Source organism: Symsagittifera roscoffensis, chromosome 3 (assembly GCF_963678635.1).
Source record: "Symsagittifera roscoffensis chromosome 3, txSymRosc1.1, whole genome shotgun sequence".
NCBI lineage: Eukaryota > Metazoa > Xenacoelomorpha > Acoela > Convolutidae > Symsagittifera > Symsagittifera roscoffensis.
Genome location: NC_087064.1, coordinates 56,014,552 through 56,036,783, shown reverse-complemented (window position 1 = coordinate 56,036,783; position 22,232 = coordinate 56,014,552). Strand labels below are relative to the sequence as shown.

Here is a 22,232-nt window from a genome sequence, read left to right as displayed (position 1 = left end):
TCAGCGAATCACCAACACAACCACCGGCGATGGAGGCAAGACCAGCTTTGCGTTGCATTGAGAATCTTCAAAATCTTGAGAAATCAGCTGCTTGACAGCTCTTTGATTAGTAATTAACTTGGTTGTTGTCTTGTGTTTTGTAATTTAGTTTTGTTTGCATCTAGTAATTTTATTTTTGAGAGATAGGAACCAAGAGATAAGGTAAGAGGTCATAAAAAATTAGTTAAAGTTTGTTTGCACACGGATTAAAATCAAACTAATTTTGAAATTGGCGAATGTTTTTACGAAATGTTAATGCAAATATGGTAAAAACTTTAAATCAGTTTTAACATCTTGTGAAAAGGTTCACAATGTTTTTTTCGCTCAGATGATAAATAAATCCTTACAGTTTTCGCACGCATGTTAAAAATTTTAATATAATTTTTGCAACAAGCCAATTTTTGCACCATAATTTTTGCACCAAAAATAAAAAAAATTTGCATTTTAAGAAAAATTGCATTAATTTTCTTGCATTATTGACAATTAAAAATTCTGAATTCTTTCCACTATTTTCGATCATTAAAAAATTCATTTTTTGCATGTATGTTGATCAAAAACATCCCAAAAACAGTGTATTAAGATAGGCAATAGCACTTAAATTATCAGTAATCAAGAAACTTAGCAATAAATTAACGTACAATAAAGTTTTTTTGTACAATCAAATTTTGTGTTTTTGGTAAATGCATGAGAAAAAAGCTAGGTTTTGGCAGTATCTGTTTTCTGAAAAACCACAAAAAACTTGTATCTTACACAAAATTTTCATAAAAATTTCTGCACACTTGTTGAGAAAACCAAAACATTTGCACGATTCATTTGATTGAAAGCTTCACCTTTTGATGAAATAATATTGGAGTAAAAGCTGTTATTGTACAAAGTATTAATACAGTCACAAAATTGGTAAATGAAATGAAATTTATCTAACCTTTGCAAAATTTGATTGAGTGATGATCCTTTAAAGAATTAAGGAAACTTGCAATTTTCTACTAGGCAGAAAGATGAATGGTTAGATACTTAGTAGTCTTGAGTAACAATTAAAATTTCATAAAATTTTCTTAGACAGTTAAAAAAAGATTCTGCATTGTAACTCGAAAAAAAAACGGAGTATGCTTGACACATAGAAGATGCCATCATAGATTAGTTGTTTTGTCCACATTGAGTTGCTTATATAGTAGTTCTAGCACCAACGTAATGTCCATATTTGCTTCATCACCTACTCATTTTTGTATTTGAACAAAAAATGTCTTATTTTGAATGTACGGGGAGTGATTTACGTTTCCTTTTTTCCATATATTTCCAAAAATCATACTTTGAAATATTTACTACTGATCAGTTGGCTTCTCAAACTAATCAAGTATTCACAAAAAAAAATCCTTCCCAATAATATTGAAAATGCTGAAAATCAGAAAAGAATGGGGAAATTTTCTTTCTCCCAAAAATCCGGGAAAAATGAATCGGGACAAATCGAAAAATCCCAGCAAGTCTACGGTGATAAGAAAAGGAGAAAGAATATCAGCATGACAGAAAACTGTTTTTCACGATGCTGAAAATCTTGGACTCGTTCCTCTGTTGGAACCCTATTCTGACAAAGACTCAACCAGGGAGCAGGAACATGTGAACTGTCATGCGGTGTATGATATAGCAACATAAAAGATGAGAAGGGGGTGTGTCACAATCAAAAAGTACAGTGTGAAAAAGCCACCCTTTGTCCAGATTCGACTCTTCACTGCAAAGAAGAACGAAGTCTTGAGTCAAGTTGCCTATGACAACTATACTTTGAACGAATTCAAAGAACTTGCTCATGGCTTGGGAGACTTTATCTTTGTAAAAAAATGCTATTTTCGATAGTTTCATTGAGTGATGTTAATTTATTCATGTAATTCAAATATTCATCTTCTTAAAAAATTTTTTTTTTAATTTCTTTTAGTTGAGCAGTATGAGTTGGAACATTGGTTTTTCCAGAAATCTTGTTTCAAGGCTTCAAAATATATTGGGACTTTTTCGTAGTATTTTACAAGCAAAGTCCGATAAAATTTCGCTAACAGCTTTAGAGTATCGACGCTTATTAAATTTGCAAGGTTTGGATCCAGAATCACAATTTTTTTGAGCTTTGAGTGGACTTTGCATTATGGAAGACGTAAAATTTTTTTAATTTCTCGTTCAGGTAATAAAGAAATAGATCTTATAGAATATCTTATGAAAGAAAACACTTGGAAAAACAATCGAAAATATCAGTTGGAAACTAGGAGTATCATAAATTGGTTGATTTTATCCCCTCGTTTTTGTCTTATGTTGAAACATTCAAGAAAATTAGTATGATTATTGACAATTTTACTGTAGAAAACGAACTTTCATAAATTGAATAGAACTCTTTCATGAGTTTTCATCAAATAAAAAAAGAAATATTTTTTCTCCTTGTACGTGTATTGTTTTGGACCCAAACACAAATTTGAAAGAAATGGACGAAAAAGTTTTTTTTGGGGTCCAATTGGATACGGAAATTCCTGGGGGGATTATTTTTTTTGCAAATTCGAAAATTTTCAGATTTCGTGCATTTTTATATAAAGCAGCTGGGTCTCTGAATCGTACTACGCGTAAGGGAACTGGATATTGTTTTGTTGTACATAGATTCTAGATTTTCTAGTTGCAGTTTTCTTGGTCACATGACTGAACTATTCTTCTGTTTATAAATCAATTTTTTCTTCAACAGTAATTGCATTGTTTGATTCTTAGTCATTTAAACCAAAAACATCAGTGAAAATAACTAACATCATGAGTCTGGTTGTTTTGGATATTGAGTGTATTAAAAACAAACTAGTGAAAGGGTTAGGATTTTATAAAAATGGACAACAGTGGGATATTCCTTTCTTCCTCCCAAAAACTTCAAGCAACATCTCAATTTGCTTGGTGTACGAAGTATCTTCATGAAATCATATGGAACAAGGGTTATGAAAAATTTGCTGAGCTTGAATAAGTATTGAAAAATTAAAAGCTCTAGAAACGGAGTTTTCTGCAAAAAGTTATGAAAAATGTGAAATTTTATGAGAAGTTTTGGAAACAAAGTTTTCAAACTTAGATGACTACGCCTGTCCAAAAAGTCATAAGTTGATTTTCACAGATGAAGAATATTATTGGAGGTGTAGTAAGTAACCATTTTGTTACGCAAAAACTCTTCACTGTGCAGAAAAAAAGCATTTGCATGTTTTTGTAGGTAAAATGTAAATCATAGCTATCATTTTGTTTTATCATGAGTTTTTGAAAGCGGTTTGTCAAAAAAAAGAAAGCAGAGCAATATTTACAAACCAAGAAATCGTATACAAAATTTGGTCCTTCAATCAGACGTTTCTGAAAACTTCAAATTTTTTCAAAATATATCAATGAAATTTGGTGTATGGACTTGGCTTTTTGTGGACAAACTAGCGAGTCATAACAATGCAGTCAAATATTTATTGGTTGTCGTTGATGATTTTCAGCAATTTTTCAGAGTTCAAACAATAAAAACAAAATATGCCATTGACACTTTGCGAGCTTTTGAAAAAATTAATTACTCAAAAAAACACTCCTTTAAAAATTTGGGTTGATAAAGGAACAGAGTATGGGGAACTTTCAAAAAACTTTTGCAAGTTGAAAGACATTGAAATTTAAAAAACAATGACGGAAACAAAGGCTGCATTTGCAGAGAGAGCCATTCAGTCATTAAAACACATGGTGTACTGCTACATAAAACATCATGGTGAAAATTCATTCTCAAGTTACCTCAATTGGTGTCTACAATGAATTGTCGTGTCAATAGATCTGCTGGGAAATCACCTAGAGATGTCAAGAACACTGATTTACTCTGAAGTGTGTGCAATAAACCTCTAACAAGTTATAAGAAAATGAAAATTAAAATTGGAGATAGTGCTAGATTTTCAAAGAACGATATTCTGTTTCGAAAGAGGTACAAACCACAGTTTACAGAGAAAAAGTTCAGATTAAAGGTGAATCATTTTTTAAAGTAATTTTCCATCGATCAGTTTTCATGGATTTTTTTTACTACTGAGTTAGTTTCTAACAGCGAGCAAATTGATTTTTAAAGGAGAATGGGAGTTTACCATTTCAGAAACATCATACCAAAATGTTACTGAGGGAAAGTTTACGTTCGTAGATGGCAGAGAATGTCCTGAGGAGAAAAGAAAGGTTAAACCGATGCCTATTGAACCAGGATTGCATCCAAGTATTGTTGATATAGTTGTAGCCATGAAAAACAAAAATCGAGAACGTCTAGGTGCTCAATCATTTGAATATAACGGAATCTTTGTATCATTAGATAAAAATTCACAAAAAATTGCCGTTTATTTACCTGAGAAATAATCAGTGTTGTTTATTCAAACTTCTGACCTAAGTCACTTTTTTGCTTGTAATTTAGAACAAAATCAAACAAAGGTTATGATGAAAGGAAAAGGTCCACATTGTCTTCAATATTCTTTTGACATTAAAAGAATACATTCTTTGATGATATAGAAGAGAAGACTGGGTTATGATTGCTCGACTGGACAAAACTTACTACTTTGCTGATTTTCTGGGTCGAAAAAGAATAGCTTAATCCTTTCTAACAAAAAAGTATACTTGAAAATTTCCCAGAAAACTACAAAAAACTGATAATTTGTGTGGACTTTATGCAATTTATTCAGTACTTCTCATTTTGAAATAACCTTTGTCCAGTTCCTAAGACCTGTGTATGAGACTTTCTTGTTTCAATAGCTAAAAGTAAGTGATTGATCTTACTTTTTTATAAAATCCTAAATTGCATTATCAAGATATCAATTTCGTCGTTTTTAGATGTAAATCAACAAACAGTTGAAAAGATTGATATTTTTTTCTGCATAATATTGAAAGAATAAATAAGCTCAGGTTTAAGTACATGGGAACTTACCCCTCTGGTAAAGTACCTCAACTAACAAAATACTCTTTGGCAATCATCAACTGAACTCCATGGAAAGATAGAGGAGAACACTGGGTCATGATTGCTCGACTGGACAAAACTTACTACTTTGCTGATTCTCTGGTTCGAAAAAGAACAGTTTATTCCTTTCTATTAAAAAATTTTCGGTGAATGGCTCCCAGAAATCTACAATAAATTGATAATTTAAGTGAGTTTTAGGCAATTTATTTAGCATTTCTCCTTTTTAAGTTCTACCAGAGAAACTTGAATAATATTCATTATGTGCATGCTTTGATTTTCCTAATTAAATTTAAGAAAATAAATAGATTTTTATTTGTGAGAGTAAACTATGGCAGTAAATTTACTCAACGATTTAGTCATTCATATATCTTCTTCGCAATTTATTTTTTTTCTCGAAAAACTTAATTTTTTCTGAAGTTCCAGTAGGTTTCAACATAGTTTCAGGAAGATAGTACACTGTTTTTAAAAAAATTATCTAATAAATTAGATTATAAGTCAAGTTATATCAAATCTTATCATGTTTTGAAGTTTTTTGAAAAGTTTTCTTTTTTTTGATAAAAATATCTCAAGTTTTGAAACTTACCATTGACTTACCATGAAACAAAAAACATCATTCCATAACCTACACGTAATACACCATTATTATTTACAAATTGATAACGCGCGGCGCAATTTTTACAAAAAAGGTAAACATTTTAACACAATATCCAAAAAATATCCAAAACAAAACAGTTTCTTTCCATTCTCTTGCCATTACACAAACCATGAAACCATACCAATATTATTTCCTATCTTAATACATTGTGGAATGTACACCCAATGCTATTACATAGCTTGGAGACCGCATATTCCATTCCCTATCTTAAAACAGGTGGGTCTCCAAGGACCCGCACACTTAAGCCCTAACATCTACTACAATTTTGTAAACCCCTTTTAGTTATTTCAATTCACGCAAAAAAGAAACTTTTAAGGATGGTACGCAGGTTTTCAATTTTTTGATGTGAAAACAATTGGTGCCTTGATTATGTTGCGCACCTTAATAGCCAGCATCGGACTTTCATTGCCTCGGTACTGCACCACCATCATGGGTGGTGTGCCTGGATTATCAATACTCCCTTGATGTAAGTCCTTACCAGGGCTCTTATTGTATTTTTCTTTGATGAGTCTGTTAAGTGTCCTCGAAACAATATTATCGGTCCAAAATTCTGGGTATTGGTTATTCAGCGAATGTTTTTTATTTACTTTTCATTTACCTTCATGTTTCATCGAAATGGTTTCAAGTTGAAGTGCTTCTAAAAATTCGATGAATTGTGTCTTTTTTTTGTTCTTTTTATAATGGAGTAAAGCAAAGTTCCTAAAATTAAGAATATTCCCTGTATAAATTGGTTTTTGATAACATCCGCAAATATCACTCATATCAGGAAAGGCTTAGTCGCCTTTCTCGTTAACCTTCTCTAAAGTAAACTATAGATTAGGATTTAATTGATTTCCAGCTTTTAACAATTCTTCTTGATCTTCTTGCACAGTTCTCGCAAAATCATTACAAATCTCAGAAAGAATATTATTTCCTTTCAATGTTGTCTTCTTTCTCCCAACTCAGCCGAGAACATACAAATAATATTGCAATTCAAGTGCACTCGACCTACAGCAAGGTTTTGCAATCCCTTCATAGTGTCTGGAGGTTTTTCTTACTCATAAAGTTTTCTGAGTGATAATTCGATAGCCTCTTTAAGTGAAACATTAGTGTACAAACTATTAAAATCTAAGAGTTCATGTTCTCATCAAAGTCTAATTCAACCTTCTCAGTAATCTTTCGTGCTTTTTGATTGTTTTGATTCTATGTTCTCTCCCTGAATTAGTTTCTTCTGGTTCTCATATGAACTTCCAGGCAGAGATATAGCAGTGTATTTCTTTCTTGATTACTTTTGCTAAGCCGTACAAACGATGCGATTGACAACCTGCTTACCTCAATTTGGTGTTTGGATGTTCACTGATGTTATTGCTCTTTTCCAAACTCAACAGCTCTTTGTTAACCTCTTTCTCATTTTTTGTGCCCGCTGAATTATCAGGGTCATTCGTTGCTTTCAATTGGTCTGACTGTAAAATCTCCAGCAGTCTGTCTTCGTATTGGTCTTCTTCATGATACAATTTTTTGCACCCACCTTGGTAAATCAATTCCCTCTAAAACTTTTACTGACATATCACTTTCTTTACCCCACGGTCTATCTTGTCTTTCTGGGGGTTTAAATTTTTTTGGATTTCATTCACTATGTTTGAACTCTTTCTGTTCACAGTTATGAAGACCTGCAAAACTGACGGCCAAAATTTTCCATCAACCACCGCGGCGCTATCTCTCTCGCTTTCCCCAATTTTTTGCTAAGGTTACTCTCGTTAATTGCTCTTCTAATCTTCTTCTCGCCTTGATAAAAAATTTCATCAGTGCTATTATCGAGGAGGAGAGATTTTGAATGACTTTTCTCTGGATGCTTTAAAGTCAATGTGATTTTTCCATTAAGTATTTCCAATTTATTTATATATAGCGTTGGTAAAGCCCTATGCAGCCTATGCACAGACCGTCGCATGACGGAAGGGCCCATTACAATTGACATTTTTTTCTTTGATTAGATACCTAATCAATATCGTTTCCCTGTGATCAATAATCATCTGGTATAAAGTTTTTGTATGATAGCAAATACATTGAATTCCAATAATTGACCACGTTTGTTTGGACCGAAAAAAATTGATCCAATTTGCATCAACACGACATTCGACCAGAATAGTCCAAATGCATGGCGACATCGAATTTTTATTGGTAGCAGCCCAAAATTGGCGGTTTTGATAAATTAACAGTGTTGATCGTTCAATTTAACCAATGGGAAGAGGTCAATTTGGAGTGACGCATCAATTTTTATTTTTTGATTTAGGCTTGCTTGACACGTAACAATTTTAATTTTCGCGGAAACTGAAACCGTGATAATCAGAAGAACGATTTTCGCTGAAATAGCACAGATGTGATTAACGAAAGAGACGACAGAAATAATAGTCGAAAATATCAGCGGAAGAGCATTCCGAATTGTTACAATTGCGCGGCTACTATCGTTACGCACCGACTTCCGAGAAAATGGAGGGCTATATGGAAGACCTGCTACATTTCCTGGTTGCCATGAAGACAGCTCTTCAATCGTTTTCAAGAATCCGGAGGGTCTTGGGAAGAGACTGAAACTGGTTTTTAAATAACTTTCAGCTTCCGGAAATGCCTGAGTTGAATTTAAGTAACATTTAAATCATTATTCAGAATATGACAAGCTAAGAGTTGAGGGAAAGGGTTGATCCATCTCCGATGGTTATAATGATTTTTATCTACTGGAAAAAAATAATAGTTATATGATAAATAAAAAGTAGCCCTGTTTTTTTAGGTGTGACCTCGTGGTCTGCGGATACTGTGACCCAGCCATGAGCTCACTATTTTGCATGTAACTAAGTTAATTTGTGCGATCTGGCCGATAGCCTTAAATAGTAACGACTTTGTCTACCCGATGTTAATGAATCACACATGTAACTGGCTTTGGTAGAGACGGTTAAAAGCATTTGAAGCTGTGTTTAAACGCTAGCCAGTCGTTTCATAACCTAGCTGTATTTTCCGTCGATATGTAATTCCGGGAGAGTCTTACACAAATGGATACTGGAGAGAAAAAATGTAACCATTTAATTTTCAGATAAAAAAAAATATCTGATACCTTGTGATTATAAAACCTATTTTTTCCTGGTTTGAAAATAACATGTTATGAGCAATTTTTTTTACTGGCTCGATTGAAACAGAAGAAAAACTTTAAATCTGATACACATTGAGTCGTTTACATCATAGGAAGAACTTTTGTACACCTTTGATTCGGAATATACCTGTTTTTATTCGAAGTTTTCTTTTAAATTTGTGAGAGATTCAAAATTAGATAGTATTTTCTTGCTCCGCTTAGATAAATTTGCAAAACTTGCAACTTTTTGAAAAAGAACTTTAAAAATGGAGTTTTTTGTAATTGTTTTCTGATGTTTTTGAGTTTCATGGAAAAAATTTAAATCTATTTTAATTTTCAGTCATTTTCCTTGATAACTGTTTGTGATTACAATAACTGTTATAGTAGTAGTAGTAGTAGTAGTAGTAGTAGTAGTAGTAGTAGTAGTAGTAGTAGAAAGTTAGGCTTCAGGATTTCTCCATGGGTTTTGAACCCTCGTTTTTAAGTTCGTAATTTTTCCCGGTGGGTTGCAGTTTCCACACTAGCAAAGACTTCTCCACATAGACAGGTTGTTTCTGCAAAAATTCTGTTGAAGAAATTCCAATGCGTATTTGTTAGAGATATTTTCAGGCTGTCATAATCTTGATTTTCGAAGTCCACAATTTGGCTAAAATAGTTGTATAGCGTATTAGAACGTACATAAAAATTTTCATTTGACTTTTTCAGTCTGTTTGCTTGATCAGCAATCTCACCACGTGTTGCTTGTTTCGTTTGTGATTCGGTTTTATGAATGATTGTATTCAATTCAATGTCAGGTTTATTTTTTTAATAGTGAAACTAAGTGCAATATGTCGCGTAATTCAAAGTACATTGAGAGTGGAAGGAGCTTTAAAAATATCAGTCTTTCAGTATAACTCATTTTGAAGTTATTTGTATTCCAAGAAGTCGCTCGTTTTTGTACTCTTTCTAACTGTCTTAATTCTGTTTTGATCGGATACCATATTTGTGATGCATAGCTTATAATTGGTACAATGTATTCACAGTATGAGTTTAATTTTGATTTATTGACATTTTTTTCGAGATATTCCGTTTGATTTTTTAAAAAGCTTTCATTGCTGTTAATATGCAATTTTCAGCATTTACTGACCACGAAAGGTTGTCACACATTAAAACATCTAAGTCTTTTTGCGTCTTTGCGGTATCAACATTTGTATTAAATTGTGTAACTTCCATTTTCGCTTTGAGGTTTAACAGATTACTTTTATCTTCCTTCAGCGGCATTTTATTTTCTTTGCACCATTTTTCAATATTTGTCGTGTCTTTTTGCAGATGAATTTCTTCATTAGACAAGATTTATATATCGTCACAATAGCCAAAGCAATCGGATTTCTCATTGCATTTGAGAAAGTCGTTAATGGATATGATAAGAAGTAAAGGGCCAAGAATTGAGCCCCGTGGTACACCGCTAGTTACTTCTTTCACAGTTGATGATTTTTTAATCAATTTTCACAAATTGCATTCTATTTGTTGGATAGTTTTGTATTATGTCTTGTATTTCAGTGCCTAGACCTATGTTCCGTAGTTTAGCGATTAGAATACTATGAGGAACTTTATCAAAGGCTTTAGAAAAATTTAGAAAAAGAACTGATAGTGTTCGAACATTTTTGTCATCGTAGAGTTCATATACTTTGCTCAAAAATTGTATCATTTGTAGTACTGCTGACTTTTTTTCGCCGAAAGCAGTATGATGCATTTTTCGAGAAAGGTTGAATCTTGGAGTATATATTATCGAAGATAATTTTTTCGAAGACCTTCGAGGCGGAGCATAAAAGGCTAATTGGGCGGTAGCACTCAACTGACGCTTTGCTCTTTTCTTCAAAAATTGGGGCCACTCGACTTGTTTTCCAGTAGGTCGGGAAGAACCGCTTGTTAATGAATATGCGGAAAAGAAGATAGAGCGATTTTAAAAGAGTTTCAGAAAGATTTTTTAGGGTTATATTACCTATACCGTCAAAACCTGATGATTTATTTGTTAATAGATTTTTGAGAATGAATTTGATTTTGGTTTCTTCAATGTGTTTTTGAGTACAGGTTTCTTCTGTAGGAGAACAGTTTGTATTTCGTGCGAGAGGGTTAGGATTTGATTCCTTTTGATATACACTGATGAAGAATTCGTTAAAAAATGTAGCCTTTTGGGTGTCATCTCTACTGGATTTTTCCTTGTAAAACATTTTTTGGGGATATTGCCTGGAAATATTTATTTTGTTCAAGTATTTTTGTTAGTCACTGAATCGTCTACTGCTTGTTGCTGTTACTTCATAAATTGCTTGATCTTAAGTCCATGCTATTTGAAGACTTTTTTCCAGTTTTTTGTGTTTTAGGATAAGATTTAAAGTAGGTTTGTTTAAACTAGGTTTGTTTTGCCGATCAAAACGACTTTTTAAGGTTTGTACACTTTTTAGCATGTGAGACGTTCTTGGTGTCACCTACGGGGGGAGAGTTGATCTGTGTGATGCAACCTTGGGTATATTGTTCTTTTTTTTTGTCCCATAACCATGCATGACACGGAGGCAGGAGCTCATTTAACATTACTGTAACAATACGGTATGAAAAGTTTGTCTTTTATTTCTTGATTTATTGTCGTCCAATCGGCTCTGTTAAATGCCAGGATTTCACCTTTGTTTATTTCTTTGATACTGGCTGCCATGTGAATTGTTGCAGAGTAAGCATCATGATCTGAGCATGGAACTTTTTCAATTCTGTATGCGTTTGTTGCTGTTTGGTCCCTATGCCAGTTGAGTATCACCCCAGGGTTATTTGTTAATAAAACATCAAGCTGCTTTTTTTGGAGTCAAATAATTGTTCATAGTCAAGTTCAATGAGCTTTTTTAACACTTCATTTTCATATTCGTCCTTTAAGTGCATCATTTTCCAATTAGTGTATTCAAATTTATATCTCCCGTAATCGACACTGCGTTACAGTTGTGCTGTATTTGTAATTTTGTTAAATTTTTGAACAGACAGATGACGTTTTGTTGTTTCCATTGGTATTTTTTGTTTTTCGGGGTATTATTAAGACAGCATAGAATTTGTTGATGCCCAGTTTCACCTGTTAGTTTGGCCACTACGCATTCTTCATTTTGTAATTGAGCATCAATTTCCTCGTAATGTACATTTTCTTTTATCGCCATGAGTACACCTCCTTGATTGGTCTTTAAGGTGGAGTTTTTTCTAGCTTTGCGAATTATTTTGCGAGCTTTATCTGGTGTTTCCGTTACCAGCCATGTCTCTGTGAGATATGGTATATCGTAGCCTGTTTGTAAAATGGCATTTGATAGAGCTGTTCTTCTGTTGATGTCTAAAATACTTCTGACATTTAGGCATAAAATTTTTAAATACTTAGCAGTAGGTAGTCAATTGCTTTCTTCGATTTTTTTTTCCAATTTCGACCTCCTTCGTCATATTGGTTTAAGGACAAGGTCTCTTAGCCTGAGGTTTTTAGCTGATACCCCCGTTTCTATCATTGTTCTTCTTTTCATAATAAATTTGTTGTCAATCAAAAATTCACTTGGGTTGAGCTCTTTTGACACAAAAAGTGTTTTGTCGTAGTTTTTAATTTTGCCAGGGACATTAGTATCAGTTATTTTTGCCATTCATTTGATACATTAACGACTACTGTGCGTGGCCTTTTTCCTTCTTCATATTTTCCTAAGCGTTTTAAGTCTGTGATTTTTGCTTTAACTGTTTAGAACGCAAACAGTTTATTCACCTCTTCCAAGTCGTGTTCGTGTCTATATCTAGAATTTTTTTAGTCCAATTCAAGCAGTCCTCTTATCCGGATTCCGTTATTGCTTGATTTTGGTTTGTTTAAGGCATGTTGCTTTGGCTAATTTCTGTTTTGTGGTTTTTTGTTTGTTCCATCTATCTTTCGCTTATCTCTTGTTTAAATGTAGAGAATTGTTCGGCGATTTCATTTAGTTTTGTTTCGGCAAGGGATGGACGGGTTTGCATCAAATCGTTGATCGTCGACTGTTTCTTATTGTTTCAAACACAACAGTTACAGAGCAGGAAGTTGTTCTGACTGATCTCCGAAATTCCAAGAATGGCAGTTTCAGATATTTCAGTGCACGTTTTTGTCATGTGAATAACATCGCCACAGGCAATGCAATTAAAGATTTGACTTTTGTTGATGATCGGCTTTTTGAAAGTTTTACAAGATTTCTCAGATAATTGCGAGACGCTAGCATTTCTGCGTCTATCTTTTGAGCCCATATTGCTCAAAAATCTTATCAGAACTGACACTCCAAGGTGTAAAACCTCAGGAGAAGACCAATCTAGAGAAGATTTATTGAGTTTTTTGATTCCCTTGGACTGATACTCCAAGGTATAAAACCTCAGATATATCCTAGGACTCTAATATTTCCTGGAACTAACACTCCAAGGTAAAAAGAAAACCTCAGGAGAGACTAGTCTCAAGAAAATCAGACTCACCAGAACTAGTGCGATGAGGATTGGGCTGCTTGTTTTTTCTTTGCTGCTGCTCTCTCTTCGATTTGTTGGGCCGTACTCTGGATTCTGATCTTTGCTGAAGTACTAGTGAACGAAGGTTGTGAAGTTTCGAAAGTACTTTGTTGAGCAACTTCAGCTCAAGAGACGGAGAGGGATGTAGTTTAGAGAGGGCAACAACTGTATCAATGTCGTTTTGTTTTTGTTTAGGAAGAAGTCGGTTTATCGCGTCGATGATGAGAGGTTTCGTCTTCCGTAACTTTTCAAAAATGTGAGGGGTACCGTCTCGACGAATGTATATGATCGCTTAAATTTATATGTACCGTCTCGACGAATGTATATGATCGCTATATTTTCCGCTTTTTGATGCTGAAAATTCGTGATGATTTCGGTTAACTGCTCCGGGGAACACTTCGTATTAAAGTTTTTGGAATGCTTTGTTATACTATTGTTTATCACGTCGTGCCAGCCAATGATTTCTCTGGACTTAATGGAACCGTTTCTAAGTAACCACGGCAATTTCTTGAATTTACGTTGTTTGGGTTGAGGCTTAGTCCCGATTTTGCAAAAGTGAATCTTCGATACTTTACCCTTAGATCATAGGGCAGGTAGTCAAGGGTTCTTCTGAGGGAGCTTGCTCCAACTACAATCATGTGATCCACCAACCTGTGTCCACCCACTAGTGTCCACGAGCGGTAGCAGTGGTAAAACAATCCAGTCAAAGTAATTTGCAGGGGACAACCACGGCTGTCCCAGTATATCAATTTTTATCTGAAACTATTTAATTATCCATTGATTTATACCATATAACTAAAATTTGATGTGAAAGTATATGGCAGTCACTTGCTGTTCCGATTTATTTTCGAAATGCAATTAAAATATAAGTCAGAATTAAAATCAGAAAAGAATTTGGTACATCTCAATCTCTGGGCGAAAAACTAACGTAATTGTTACTACATTCTTATGCTTTTTAGTGTTTCTTTCGATCTTTGTTATTATCTCTATCTAGTTGCGTATAAGCTACTCAAAATCTGGTTGACCAAGCTTTGAGCCAGCGAATAATTTAATTTTTTGTCTCATGTTCAAACTGCATGAAATCGAACAATAGTAACAGAAAAATAGTGAATGCTGCAGTTCGGCCAATGTATTACGAGCTTGACAACAGATAGTATGACTATACGAACGTAGAGCCGGCTATCGATGCTATTTGTTTCCTATTTTGCCCTTTTGAAATTTCAGGCGTCTATGAAGTTTGGAAGGCGCTTATGAATAATGTACCAAAAGAAAACGCAGAATTCAGAAAACATACGACAGGTAACATTTTGCTGCTTAGTGAAATTAGAAATAAAATAAATAAGAGCAATGATGTTGACGTTGAGACCATATAAATTCAGTATATTTGTTTTTCCTACTTAATCATTTGTTTCAATTTTTGGTCATCAGTATGGTGCACATAAGAACATCTATATCTATCTATCTATCTATCTATACTATATTTAAATGCGAGTGAAAGCTATCTCCCATGTTTACGCATGATAATTTTGCATGTTTAACGAAAGAGTTTTTTCATGTTTAAGTTATATCATATATAGCAATGCTTAAGAAAATTTTTCAATTAGTTTTCCGCAAGGTCATTAATTTTCAGTAATTTTTTTGCGGGGCCAAATTAAGGCTGTCTGTCTGTATACCTGCTTTGTTAATTAATTTGATTATGTCTGCCTACTCGTCTCATATTTTTTTCAACTTTCATCTATCTTTGATATGTTTATATACGGGCTTCAATATCTCGCAATGTTCAGGCTTTTTCAACGTTATTTTTGCATGTTTAACAAAAGAATTTTTTCACTTTTAAGCTATATCGTTTCTTTCGATATTCCACTTTAAATTCAGTGTTTATTTCATCAAATTTGAAATGAGCAACCTAATAGTGGGATGTTGTCAGAGTTTTCCCAGGTTTTGCGATTCTGACCTCCAAAAAAAACTTATTAAATAGTTTCAGTTATTGAAATGAATGCATGGGGCAGCCGTGGTGGCCCCCAATAGTGAAATTGTTGGAAAGTTTATTCACAGCGATACCATCTGGATTACACTCAGGAACAAACAGGGTGAACCTACAGTCTGGAAGACTAGCTGTATTTCTCATCCCAACTACAATCAGCTGAGTTCATTTCAATTTATTTGTCTTTATATACATTTTTCTATCTCTACTTTTCTATGATCAAAATAGTAGCAGCAAGCTCTCTTAGCCGTTCCATTGCAAAACTTGACGAATCTGAACAACATAAGCTTGCCGATTCTGTTCATTCTTTACCCGGCCTAAATCTTGACCCTAATACAGCAAACTATTGTTACGATTATTTAACGTCAACCCAGCTGAGGAAACGTAACCTTTTACTGTGGCATGACCTACTCAACAACACAATAACATCACATCCAAAAAAGAATAACATTCCCCAAACGGTTGATCAACTCATCGCGACTCTGAAAACAATTCCCAATCTCTTCTGCGTTGTCACATGTCAACGAGTAGGAGCTCCGTACATCTTTGACGACCTTGTGAAGGCCTTGGACTGTTACGTCATTGACGTGACAAAGCACGTTATCAGCGCGTCTGATACATCGAAAAGTTACGACCGATGAAATAGAAAACGCTCTGCAACTACTGGACGTAAATAAAGCCAAAGGACCGGATAAGATCGGGAACTTACTTCTGAAGAGTCTCTCAAAGTCACTGCCGAAATCACTGCACTTATTGTTTAACCTCATCGCAAATAAAGCCCGATTTCCGGAAAAATGGAAAGTCAGTGAAATTGCACCAATACTCAAAGATGGAGATAAACAAGATGTGAGTAATTACAGGCCAATCAGCCTGCTTTCAACAGTTTCAAAACTGCTAGAGAAACTGATTTTCGAGAAGCTGACTCCAATTGTTTACCCAACTCTGGCATCAGCCCAACATGGTTTCAGACCCAAACGGTCAACTATAACGAACCTTATAGAATATCTACATGAAATCTATAGCTGCTTAGAGTCTGAAAACTGCTCCTATCTGAATATCTTCTATATAGATTTCGAGAAAGCGTTTGACAAAGTCACGCATGAGCTTCTCATACAAAAGTTGGCTGCTCTGGGGATTGGTGGAAACTGTTTGAATCTGTTAAGAAGCTACCTCTATAAACGAAGCAAACCGTGAGACTAAATGACACTGTTTCAGATGAATTAGAAGTATTCAGTGGCGTACCACAAGGCTCCATCCTCGGACCGCTCTTCTTCTTGGTTTTCATAAACGATCTTCCATCATGTGTCATGTCCAAATCGTTCGGTTATGCTGATGACTACAAAATTGTAGGCGACAACCCTTTAACACTGAATATAGACGTTAGAAAACTGTGGCGGTGGTGTGACGAAAATTTCATGTCAATGAACTTAGGAAAAAGTAAAGTGCTCTGCATTAAAGGTACAGCTCCTATTGCACTGCCAAACCATGAATTTGAAACAACTGAATGTATGAAAGATCTGGGAATTCTCGTAAATGACACACTCTCGTGGACTCTGCATGCAAAGAAAAGGACCGAAAAAGCCTTGAACGCTCTCTTCATCCTAAAACGGAATCTTTCAAAAGCGACGTTTTGGACCAGAAAGAACGCATATATCTGTTATGTTGTGCCAATTTTAAACTACGGAGCAGCCCTCTGGAAACCATCAAAAGGCGACTTAGGTACTCTTGAAAGTATCCAGCGAAAAGCAGTATCATGGATCTTCATCACAAACAACATATCCTATAAGGATAAGCTCCTGAAACTCGATATCCTTCCAATCTCCTTATATCAAGAACTTCATGTTATTCTCTTGTTTGCCAAAATACTAACCGGAAAAGTTGACATAGACTGGCGTAGTCAAGTAACCATCACAGACATCGGTACTCGAAGAACACAAGCAACACGAAATTTTGCCTGCCAACAAATACGTCTGAAGAAGTGTGAATCAGATTACTGGTTTCGAGCTTGCCGTCTGGCCAACCTTTTTAACGATTACTTCAAATTTGACATAATCTTTGATCCAGGATGTAAAATTAAACTGCTGGAAGTTTATACGAAGTTCTTCAAAACCCGCTACAACGAAGCAGATTCATGCACTTGGCGGATATTATGTGGCTGCAACAACTGTAGAGATTTGAAGAAACTTAACTTTAACAACTGAAACACGAACGTTGAACCTCCCAATCACTGGGTTTTTATTATTATTATTATATATGAATAACCAAATCCTTTTAGTGTACGAGATAGGTAATTTTCGAGATTCTTAAAAACTTCTGGAAAAATTAATTATAAAAAGTTTCTCAAATTTGAAACTCTCACCCTGTAGTTGGGTGCTGTCAGGGTACTCTCAGGGGTTGTGAATCTTGCCTCCAAATCTCACTTCTCAAATCGTTGTAGTTTTCGAGATATGACGTTTTTTATGATTTCAAAAACTTCTAAGTTAAAAATTTCCAAAACGTTGAAGATCTCCTTCCTGTTGTGGGATATTGTGAGTGTACTCTTAGGGGTTGCAAATCTTGCCTCTGATTATGGCTGCTCAAATCGTTGTAGTTTTCGAGATAAGACGTTTTTTAGGATTTTCTCCGAAATTTAAAAAAAACTTAGATGTTTAAAAATTCCAAAATGTTGAAGATCTCAATCCTGTTATTGGAATCTGTGAGGGTACTCTCGGGGAGTTGCGAATCTTGCCACTGAATATGGCTGCTCAAACCCTTACAGTTTTCCAGATATGACGTTTTTTGTGATTTCTTCAAAAAAAAATTCTTGAAAATTATTTATTTTTTCAAAGTTTGAAATTCCTAACCTGTAGTTGGGGACAGTCAGTAATCTCAGGGGTTGCAAATTCGGCCTCCAAATAAGAATGGCCGATTCTTTTTAGTTAAAAAGATTGGACGATTTTTGAGATTTTTCTTGGAAATTTTCAGATAACTCAAATTACAAAAAATAATTCACTAAAGATCACTGCTTGAAAAGCAGGACGTTGTAGATTCGTTGGTCGCAGATTGAAATTCCCAAATCCTGTAGTTGTGTGCTGTTAGAGTACCTCCAAAGGTTGCGATTGTTACCATCAAATAAGACTGCTGAATGCTTGGTAGTTTTCGAGATATGAAATTTTTTCTGGTTCTCAAAAAATACCTTTTTTTTTTTTTAGAAAACTCAAGCTGAAGTTTCTCAAAATTTGAATTTCCTAATGTTGTAGTTGGGTACTATAAGAGTACTCTCAAAAGTTGCAAATCTTGCGTCCAAATGCGACTGTGCAATTGTCTTGTACAAGATGTGACGTTTCTTAGTTCATTTTAAATTCGAAGAACTTATTAAAAACTTCCCAAAATATTATGGTTCTTCAAAATTTGTATGAAAAACTTGAATAAAGAACTGCAAAATTTGTAATTACGAACCTTTTTATTCGTAATTCCTTTTTATTCGTACCTACTGTCAGAGTACGCTCAAAGAATGCAGATCTTTTTCCAATATATGCGGTTTATTATGAGTACCGGAGGTGCGTTACACGCTAGTTCGGCCTGAAACTGGGGGCAGTTTTACTTCTAGACTGCTTTTTTAGATAATCAAAAGCAACAATCCTCTGAGGCTCGTACATGCGCTTCAGACAACTCCGGAGCTTTTGAATATCATCGCGCGTCACGGCCTTAGACCAATTCAGCAAGCAATAGTTGAAAACAAGGTGATCCTTGTTGAGATTTTGCTAGATCATGGTTAGTTTAATGCCTTTGTTTAGGAAGTGTTAATTTGCAACACATCAGTTTGGTTTTATTTTTAAATGTTGCGACGACAATAATTTGAACATATGTATTTTTTTGTCAAATTCAGCTAGCTGTTAGTTCTTATTATTAGATCAAAGAGTTAGCAAAGAATCAAAAATTGCATCGACTCAAGTTTTAGTCAATAGAACCCTAAATATAGCTAACCCTAAATTTTTGAAAATATTTCTATAATGACTTGTTTATGTAATAGCAATTTGATTGTAAATAATTTTTTACAGGAGCCGACACTTCAGTGTTAAAACCTGATGGGTCTTCGCTACTACACTTAGCAATTTTGAATTCTACAGTCGACCTCGTGAGACTTCTTCTGAAAGCAGGTTGTAATCCATGCATTGCTGATGAACGAGGGGAGACGCCTTTGTTTCTCGCTGTACACTTGGATGACTTAAAAATTGCGAAAGATTTGATTTTACACGGTGCAAGTGCTTTGGTTCGTGATACGAATTCCTGCAATGTGTTTCACCTAGCGGCCCTGGGCGATACAGGTCAAGAGTTGGCGATTCTTCTATGCGAAGCTGTAGAAAGTCCTGAAGATTTGGAGGACGCTCTTTGCTCTACTTCAAAGAGTAAATACTCGATTGAGCCAATTTCGAGTCCAATAGAAACCGCAATACTAACCAAGGCTCACGTTGCTCTAAAAGTGTTCCTTTCGTTTCTATCGATGGAAGCTATTAATCGGAGATTTAATTGTTTGATAGATCACTGCTTAAAAAGCAAGACGTCGTTAGACGTTGTGGAATCGTTGGTCGCAGCTGGCTACCACATCAGACGAGAATTGGCCACATTAGATTTACAAGCATACGATGGTAACATTATTTCACTCAGACAAAAAGTTAAGCTTTCTAATATTTGTTTAGCATTTTGACTAATTCGCTGTGTTATGTTGAAAAAAATGAGTTTAGCTGGACTAAAATTGCGGTGAGAGCGTACTATCAGTGATAACGAAAGTGGCTTGTTTCTTTTCGAGTTAACTGACATATGAATTGTTTGAGTAACTAGCTAGACGAAATTCTTTTGCATGTTTTTACACTTGCGAGAGCCCGTGTCTTGTAATTGGGAACTAGACTTTTCCCCCTAAAACATTCTTTCATAAAAATCTTAAAGAAATTGAACTTGCTTTATTGTTGAGCCTTAACAAATTTCAGGTTCCATCTTTTTGGCCTAGAGGTAACGCCGGCGCCTTTGCACGCTAATATCTAGGCTTCGACTCCCGACCTGACCTTATTTTTTTCAGCATGTAGGAAACGAAATTTTTTTTCGGCAAAAATAGAATTGTCGGACTATCGTTTGTCTGTTTACACTAGCGTCATATTAGTGTAATAAACTATTAACGGCTTAATTGTCACATCAAGGATTTTTGTTCCACTCTGCTGAATCGCCTTGTCAATTTATTAGCATATGTAGCTGCTCTATTCGTGACTATGTTAGTCGGTGGTTAAGCAAGCGTGGCTGAGTGGTTAGTGCGTGAGACTCAAAATCTCTCGATTGCAATAGGTCCCTGCTTGAATCCCAAACCTAACCGAGTTTTTGCTAATTCGAGGCTTATTTCTATTTGTTCTCATTGAACTTTTTAAAGCTGCTTTTTGTGGCTTCGCCTCTGTTCAATATTCAATTATCATGCTTGTTTTCCTAAAATTAAATTTTGTCGAGACCTACGACAATTTTATATTTCTCGCCCTATTTTTTTCATCTGTTTTCACTTTTTTGATTTCTTATGTTTTTATGCTTGTGCTGTATCGCAAGTGGTGCGAAGCTCTGCTTCGCCTCTGTGTCGAATTATGTTGCATGAAAAAAAGATTGCAGTTGGTTTTTTGTTTTTTTTTTCCTGAAAAAAGTTTATTGAGTCATGACGCCCTACCTCATCTATCAGCTTAGGTTTGAACAATAGGCGTCTGCTCCTTTTAGATACGGTTTAATGGCATCTATGTTAAACTCAAATTTTTGAAAAGTCAGTTGGAGTTAAAATGCCTTTACTTGAAATTTATGCCAACTAATTTGATAATTGGTTTCTTCTTCCTTGGGATCCTTTTCAATGAGCAATTAATTAGATTTTTAGCATTTATTTCCAAGTATTTCAAAAGCGAATTCGTTACGCTGAAAAAATTTTCTGGCGTTTTGAAATTTGGTCTCTAATGCGGGGCATGATATTATTCTTCAATCAATCGCTGAATTTAGGTTAATTCATTTGGTTTCAAAAAATACGTAAGATTTTTAAAGCAGAAAAAATCCAATTGATTGCAATTAGTTAGCCTTGCTGCTCAATAATTGGGGAAAAAGTTGTAATTAGTGAAAATAATTGCTGCCGACTTTTCACTGGTGAAACGCGTAACAGAGTTATGGGTTGCCGATATCTTGCTAATGTTAGTGTCAAAACTTCGGGCGGCCAAAACTATTTTGAAATTTAGCCTCTCGGGTATGAAGTTTTTTAAAACAGTAAAAACGATGATTTGAGTGTGAATGAACATAACAAGTTTATTTAATTTTTTTAAGGTACAATGGTATTGGGTAGATTGGAATAGGGTAGATTTCCTGCTACCGGCCTTTCATTTGCTGCAAAAACGAATATAGTTTTAAAGATTTTCAAGCAGAATAAAAATTACCCATTTGCTGATTTTCGCTAATTGGATTTATGAAAAAAATTGAATTATCTTTAAAAGAAAGATCTTGGCGTGATGTATTTTCCCTCTCGAAATATGAAAGTTAAATATGTTCCAAAAAGTATCATATTTGTCTGTTGGCTGTTTCGTTGTTTTTTGTGCCTTCAGAAAAATTATGTCTATTTAAGCTATTTATTTGGCATTACCTTAAGATGTCGCGTTAACAGGTTCTGCTGCAACCGTTGTACCAATTGTAGAGTACTTGCACGCAATGAGAAGCTTTGTTCCCTCTCTGTTTGACTTGACGAGACTGCAGATCTTGAGTGATGTGCCTCCGAAAGAGAGAAGGTCACAAGAGGTGTTCTCCCAAATGCAACTGCCCCAGTTGCTGTCTTACAAACTTTGTATCAAATTCTAACTTAACATCTCTCTTTCTTTGTTGTTTTACGAATAGATGCTTAGTAATTTAACATGAGCTGGCCTGCGCTTTTCAACCTTTAAATAGCGAAACAGATGGAAGACTGATTTTCAAATTCAAAATGAGACAACAAAAAGGTGACCGTTGTGGCATATTTTTGAGTTCATAATCTGCCATT

The 22,232-nt window shown here is 34.8% G+C and overlaps 1 protein-coding gene across 4 annotated transcripts; it reads left to right on the top strand.

Moving 5' to 3' along the window:
- Positions 1-2,097: 2,097 nt before the first annotated feature.
- Positions 2,098-22,120, top strand: LOC134842042 (ankyrin repeat family A protein 2-like). 4 transcript variants are annotated; one of them, XM_063858195.1, is made up of 6 exons: positions 2,098-2,107; positions 14,456-14,532; positions 18,820-18,970; positions 19,258-19,845; positions 19,942-19,957; positions 21,864-22,120. In XM_063858195.1, the coding sequence occupies exons 2-6, from the start codon at positions 14,491-14,493 to the stop codon at positions 21,934-21,936; spliced, it is 870 nt and encodes a 289-aa protein (XP_063714265.1). In that variant the 5' UTR covers positions 2,098-2,107; positions 14,456-14,490; the 3' UTR covers positions 21,937-22,120. The 4 variants fall into 4 exon arrangements, with proteins under 4 accessions (XP_063714265.1, XP_063714264.1, XP_063714263.1 ...); XM_063858194.1 differs by lacking the exon at positions 19,942-19,957 and having other exon boundaries at positions 19,357-19,845; XM_063858193.1 differs by lacking the exon at positions 19,942-19,957.
- The last annotated feature ends 112 nt before the right edge of the window (positions 22,121-22,232 follow it).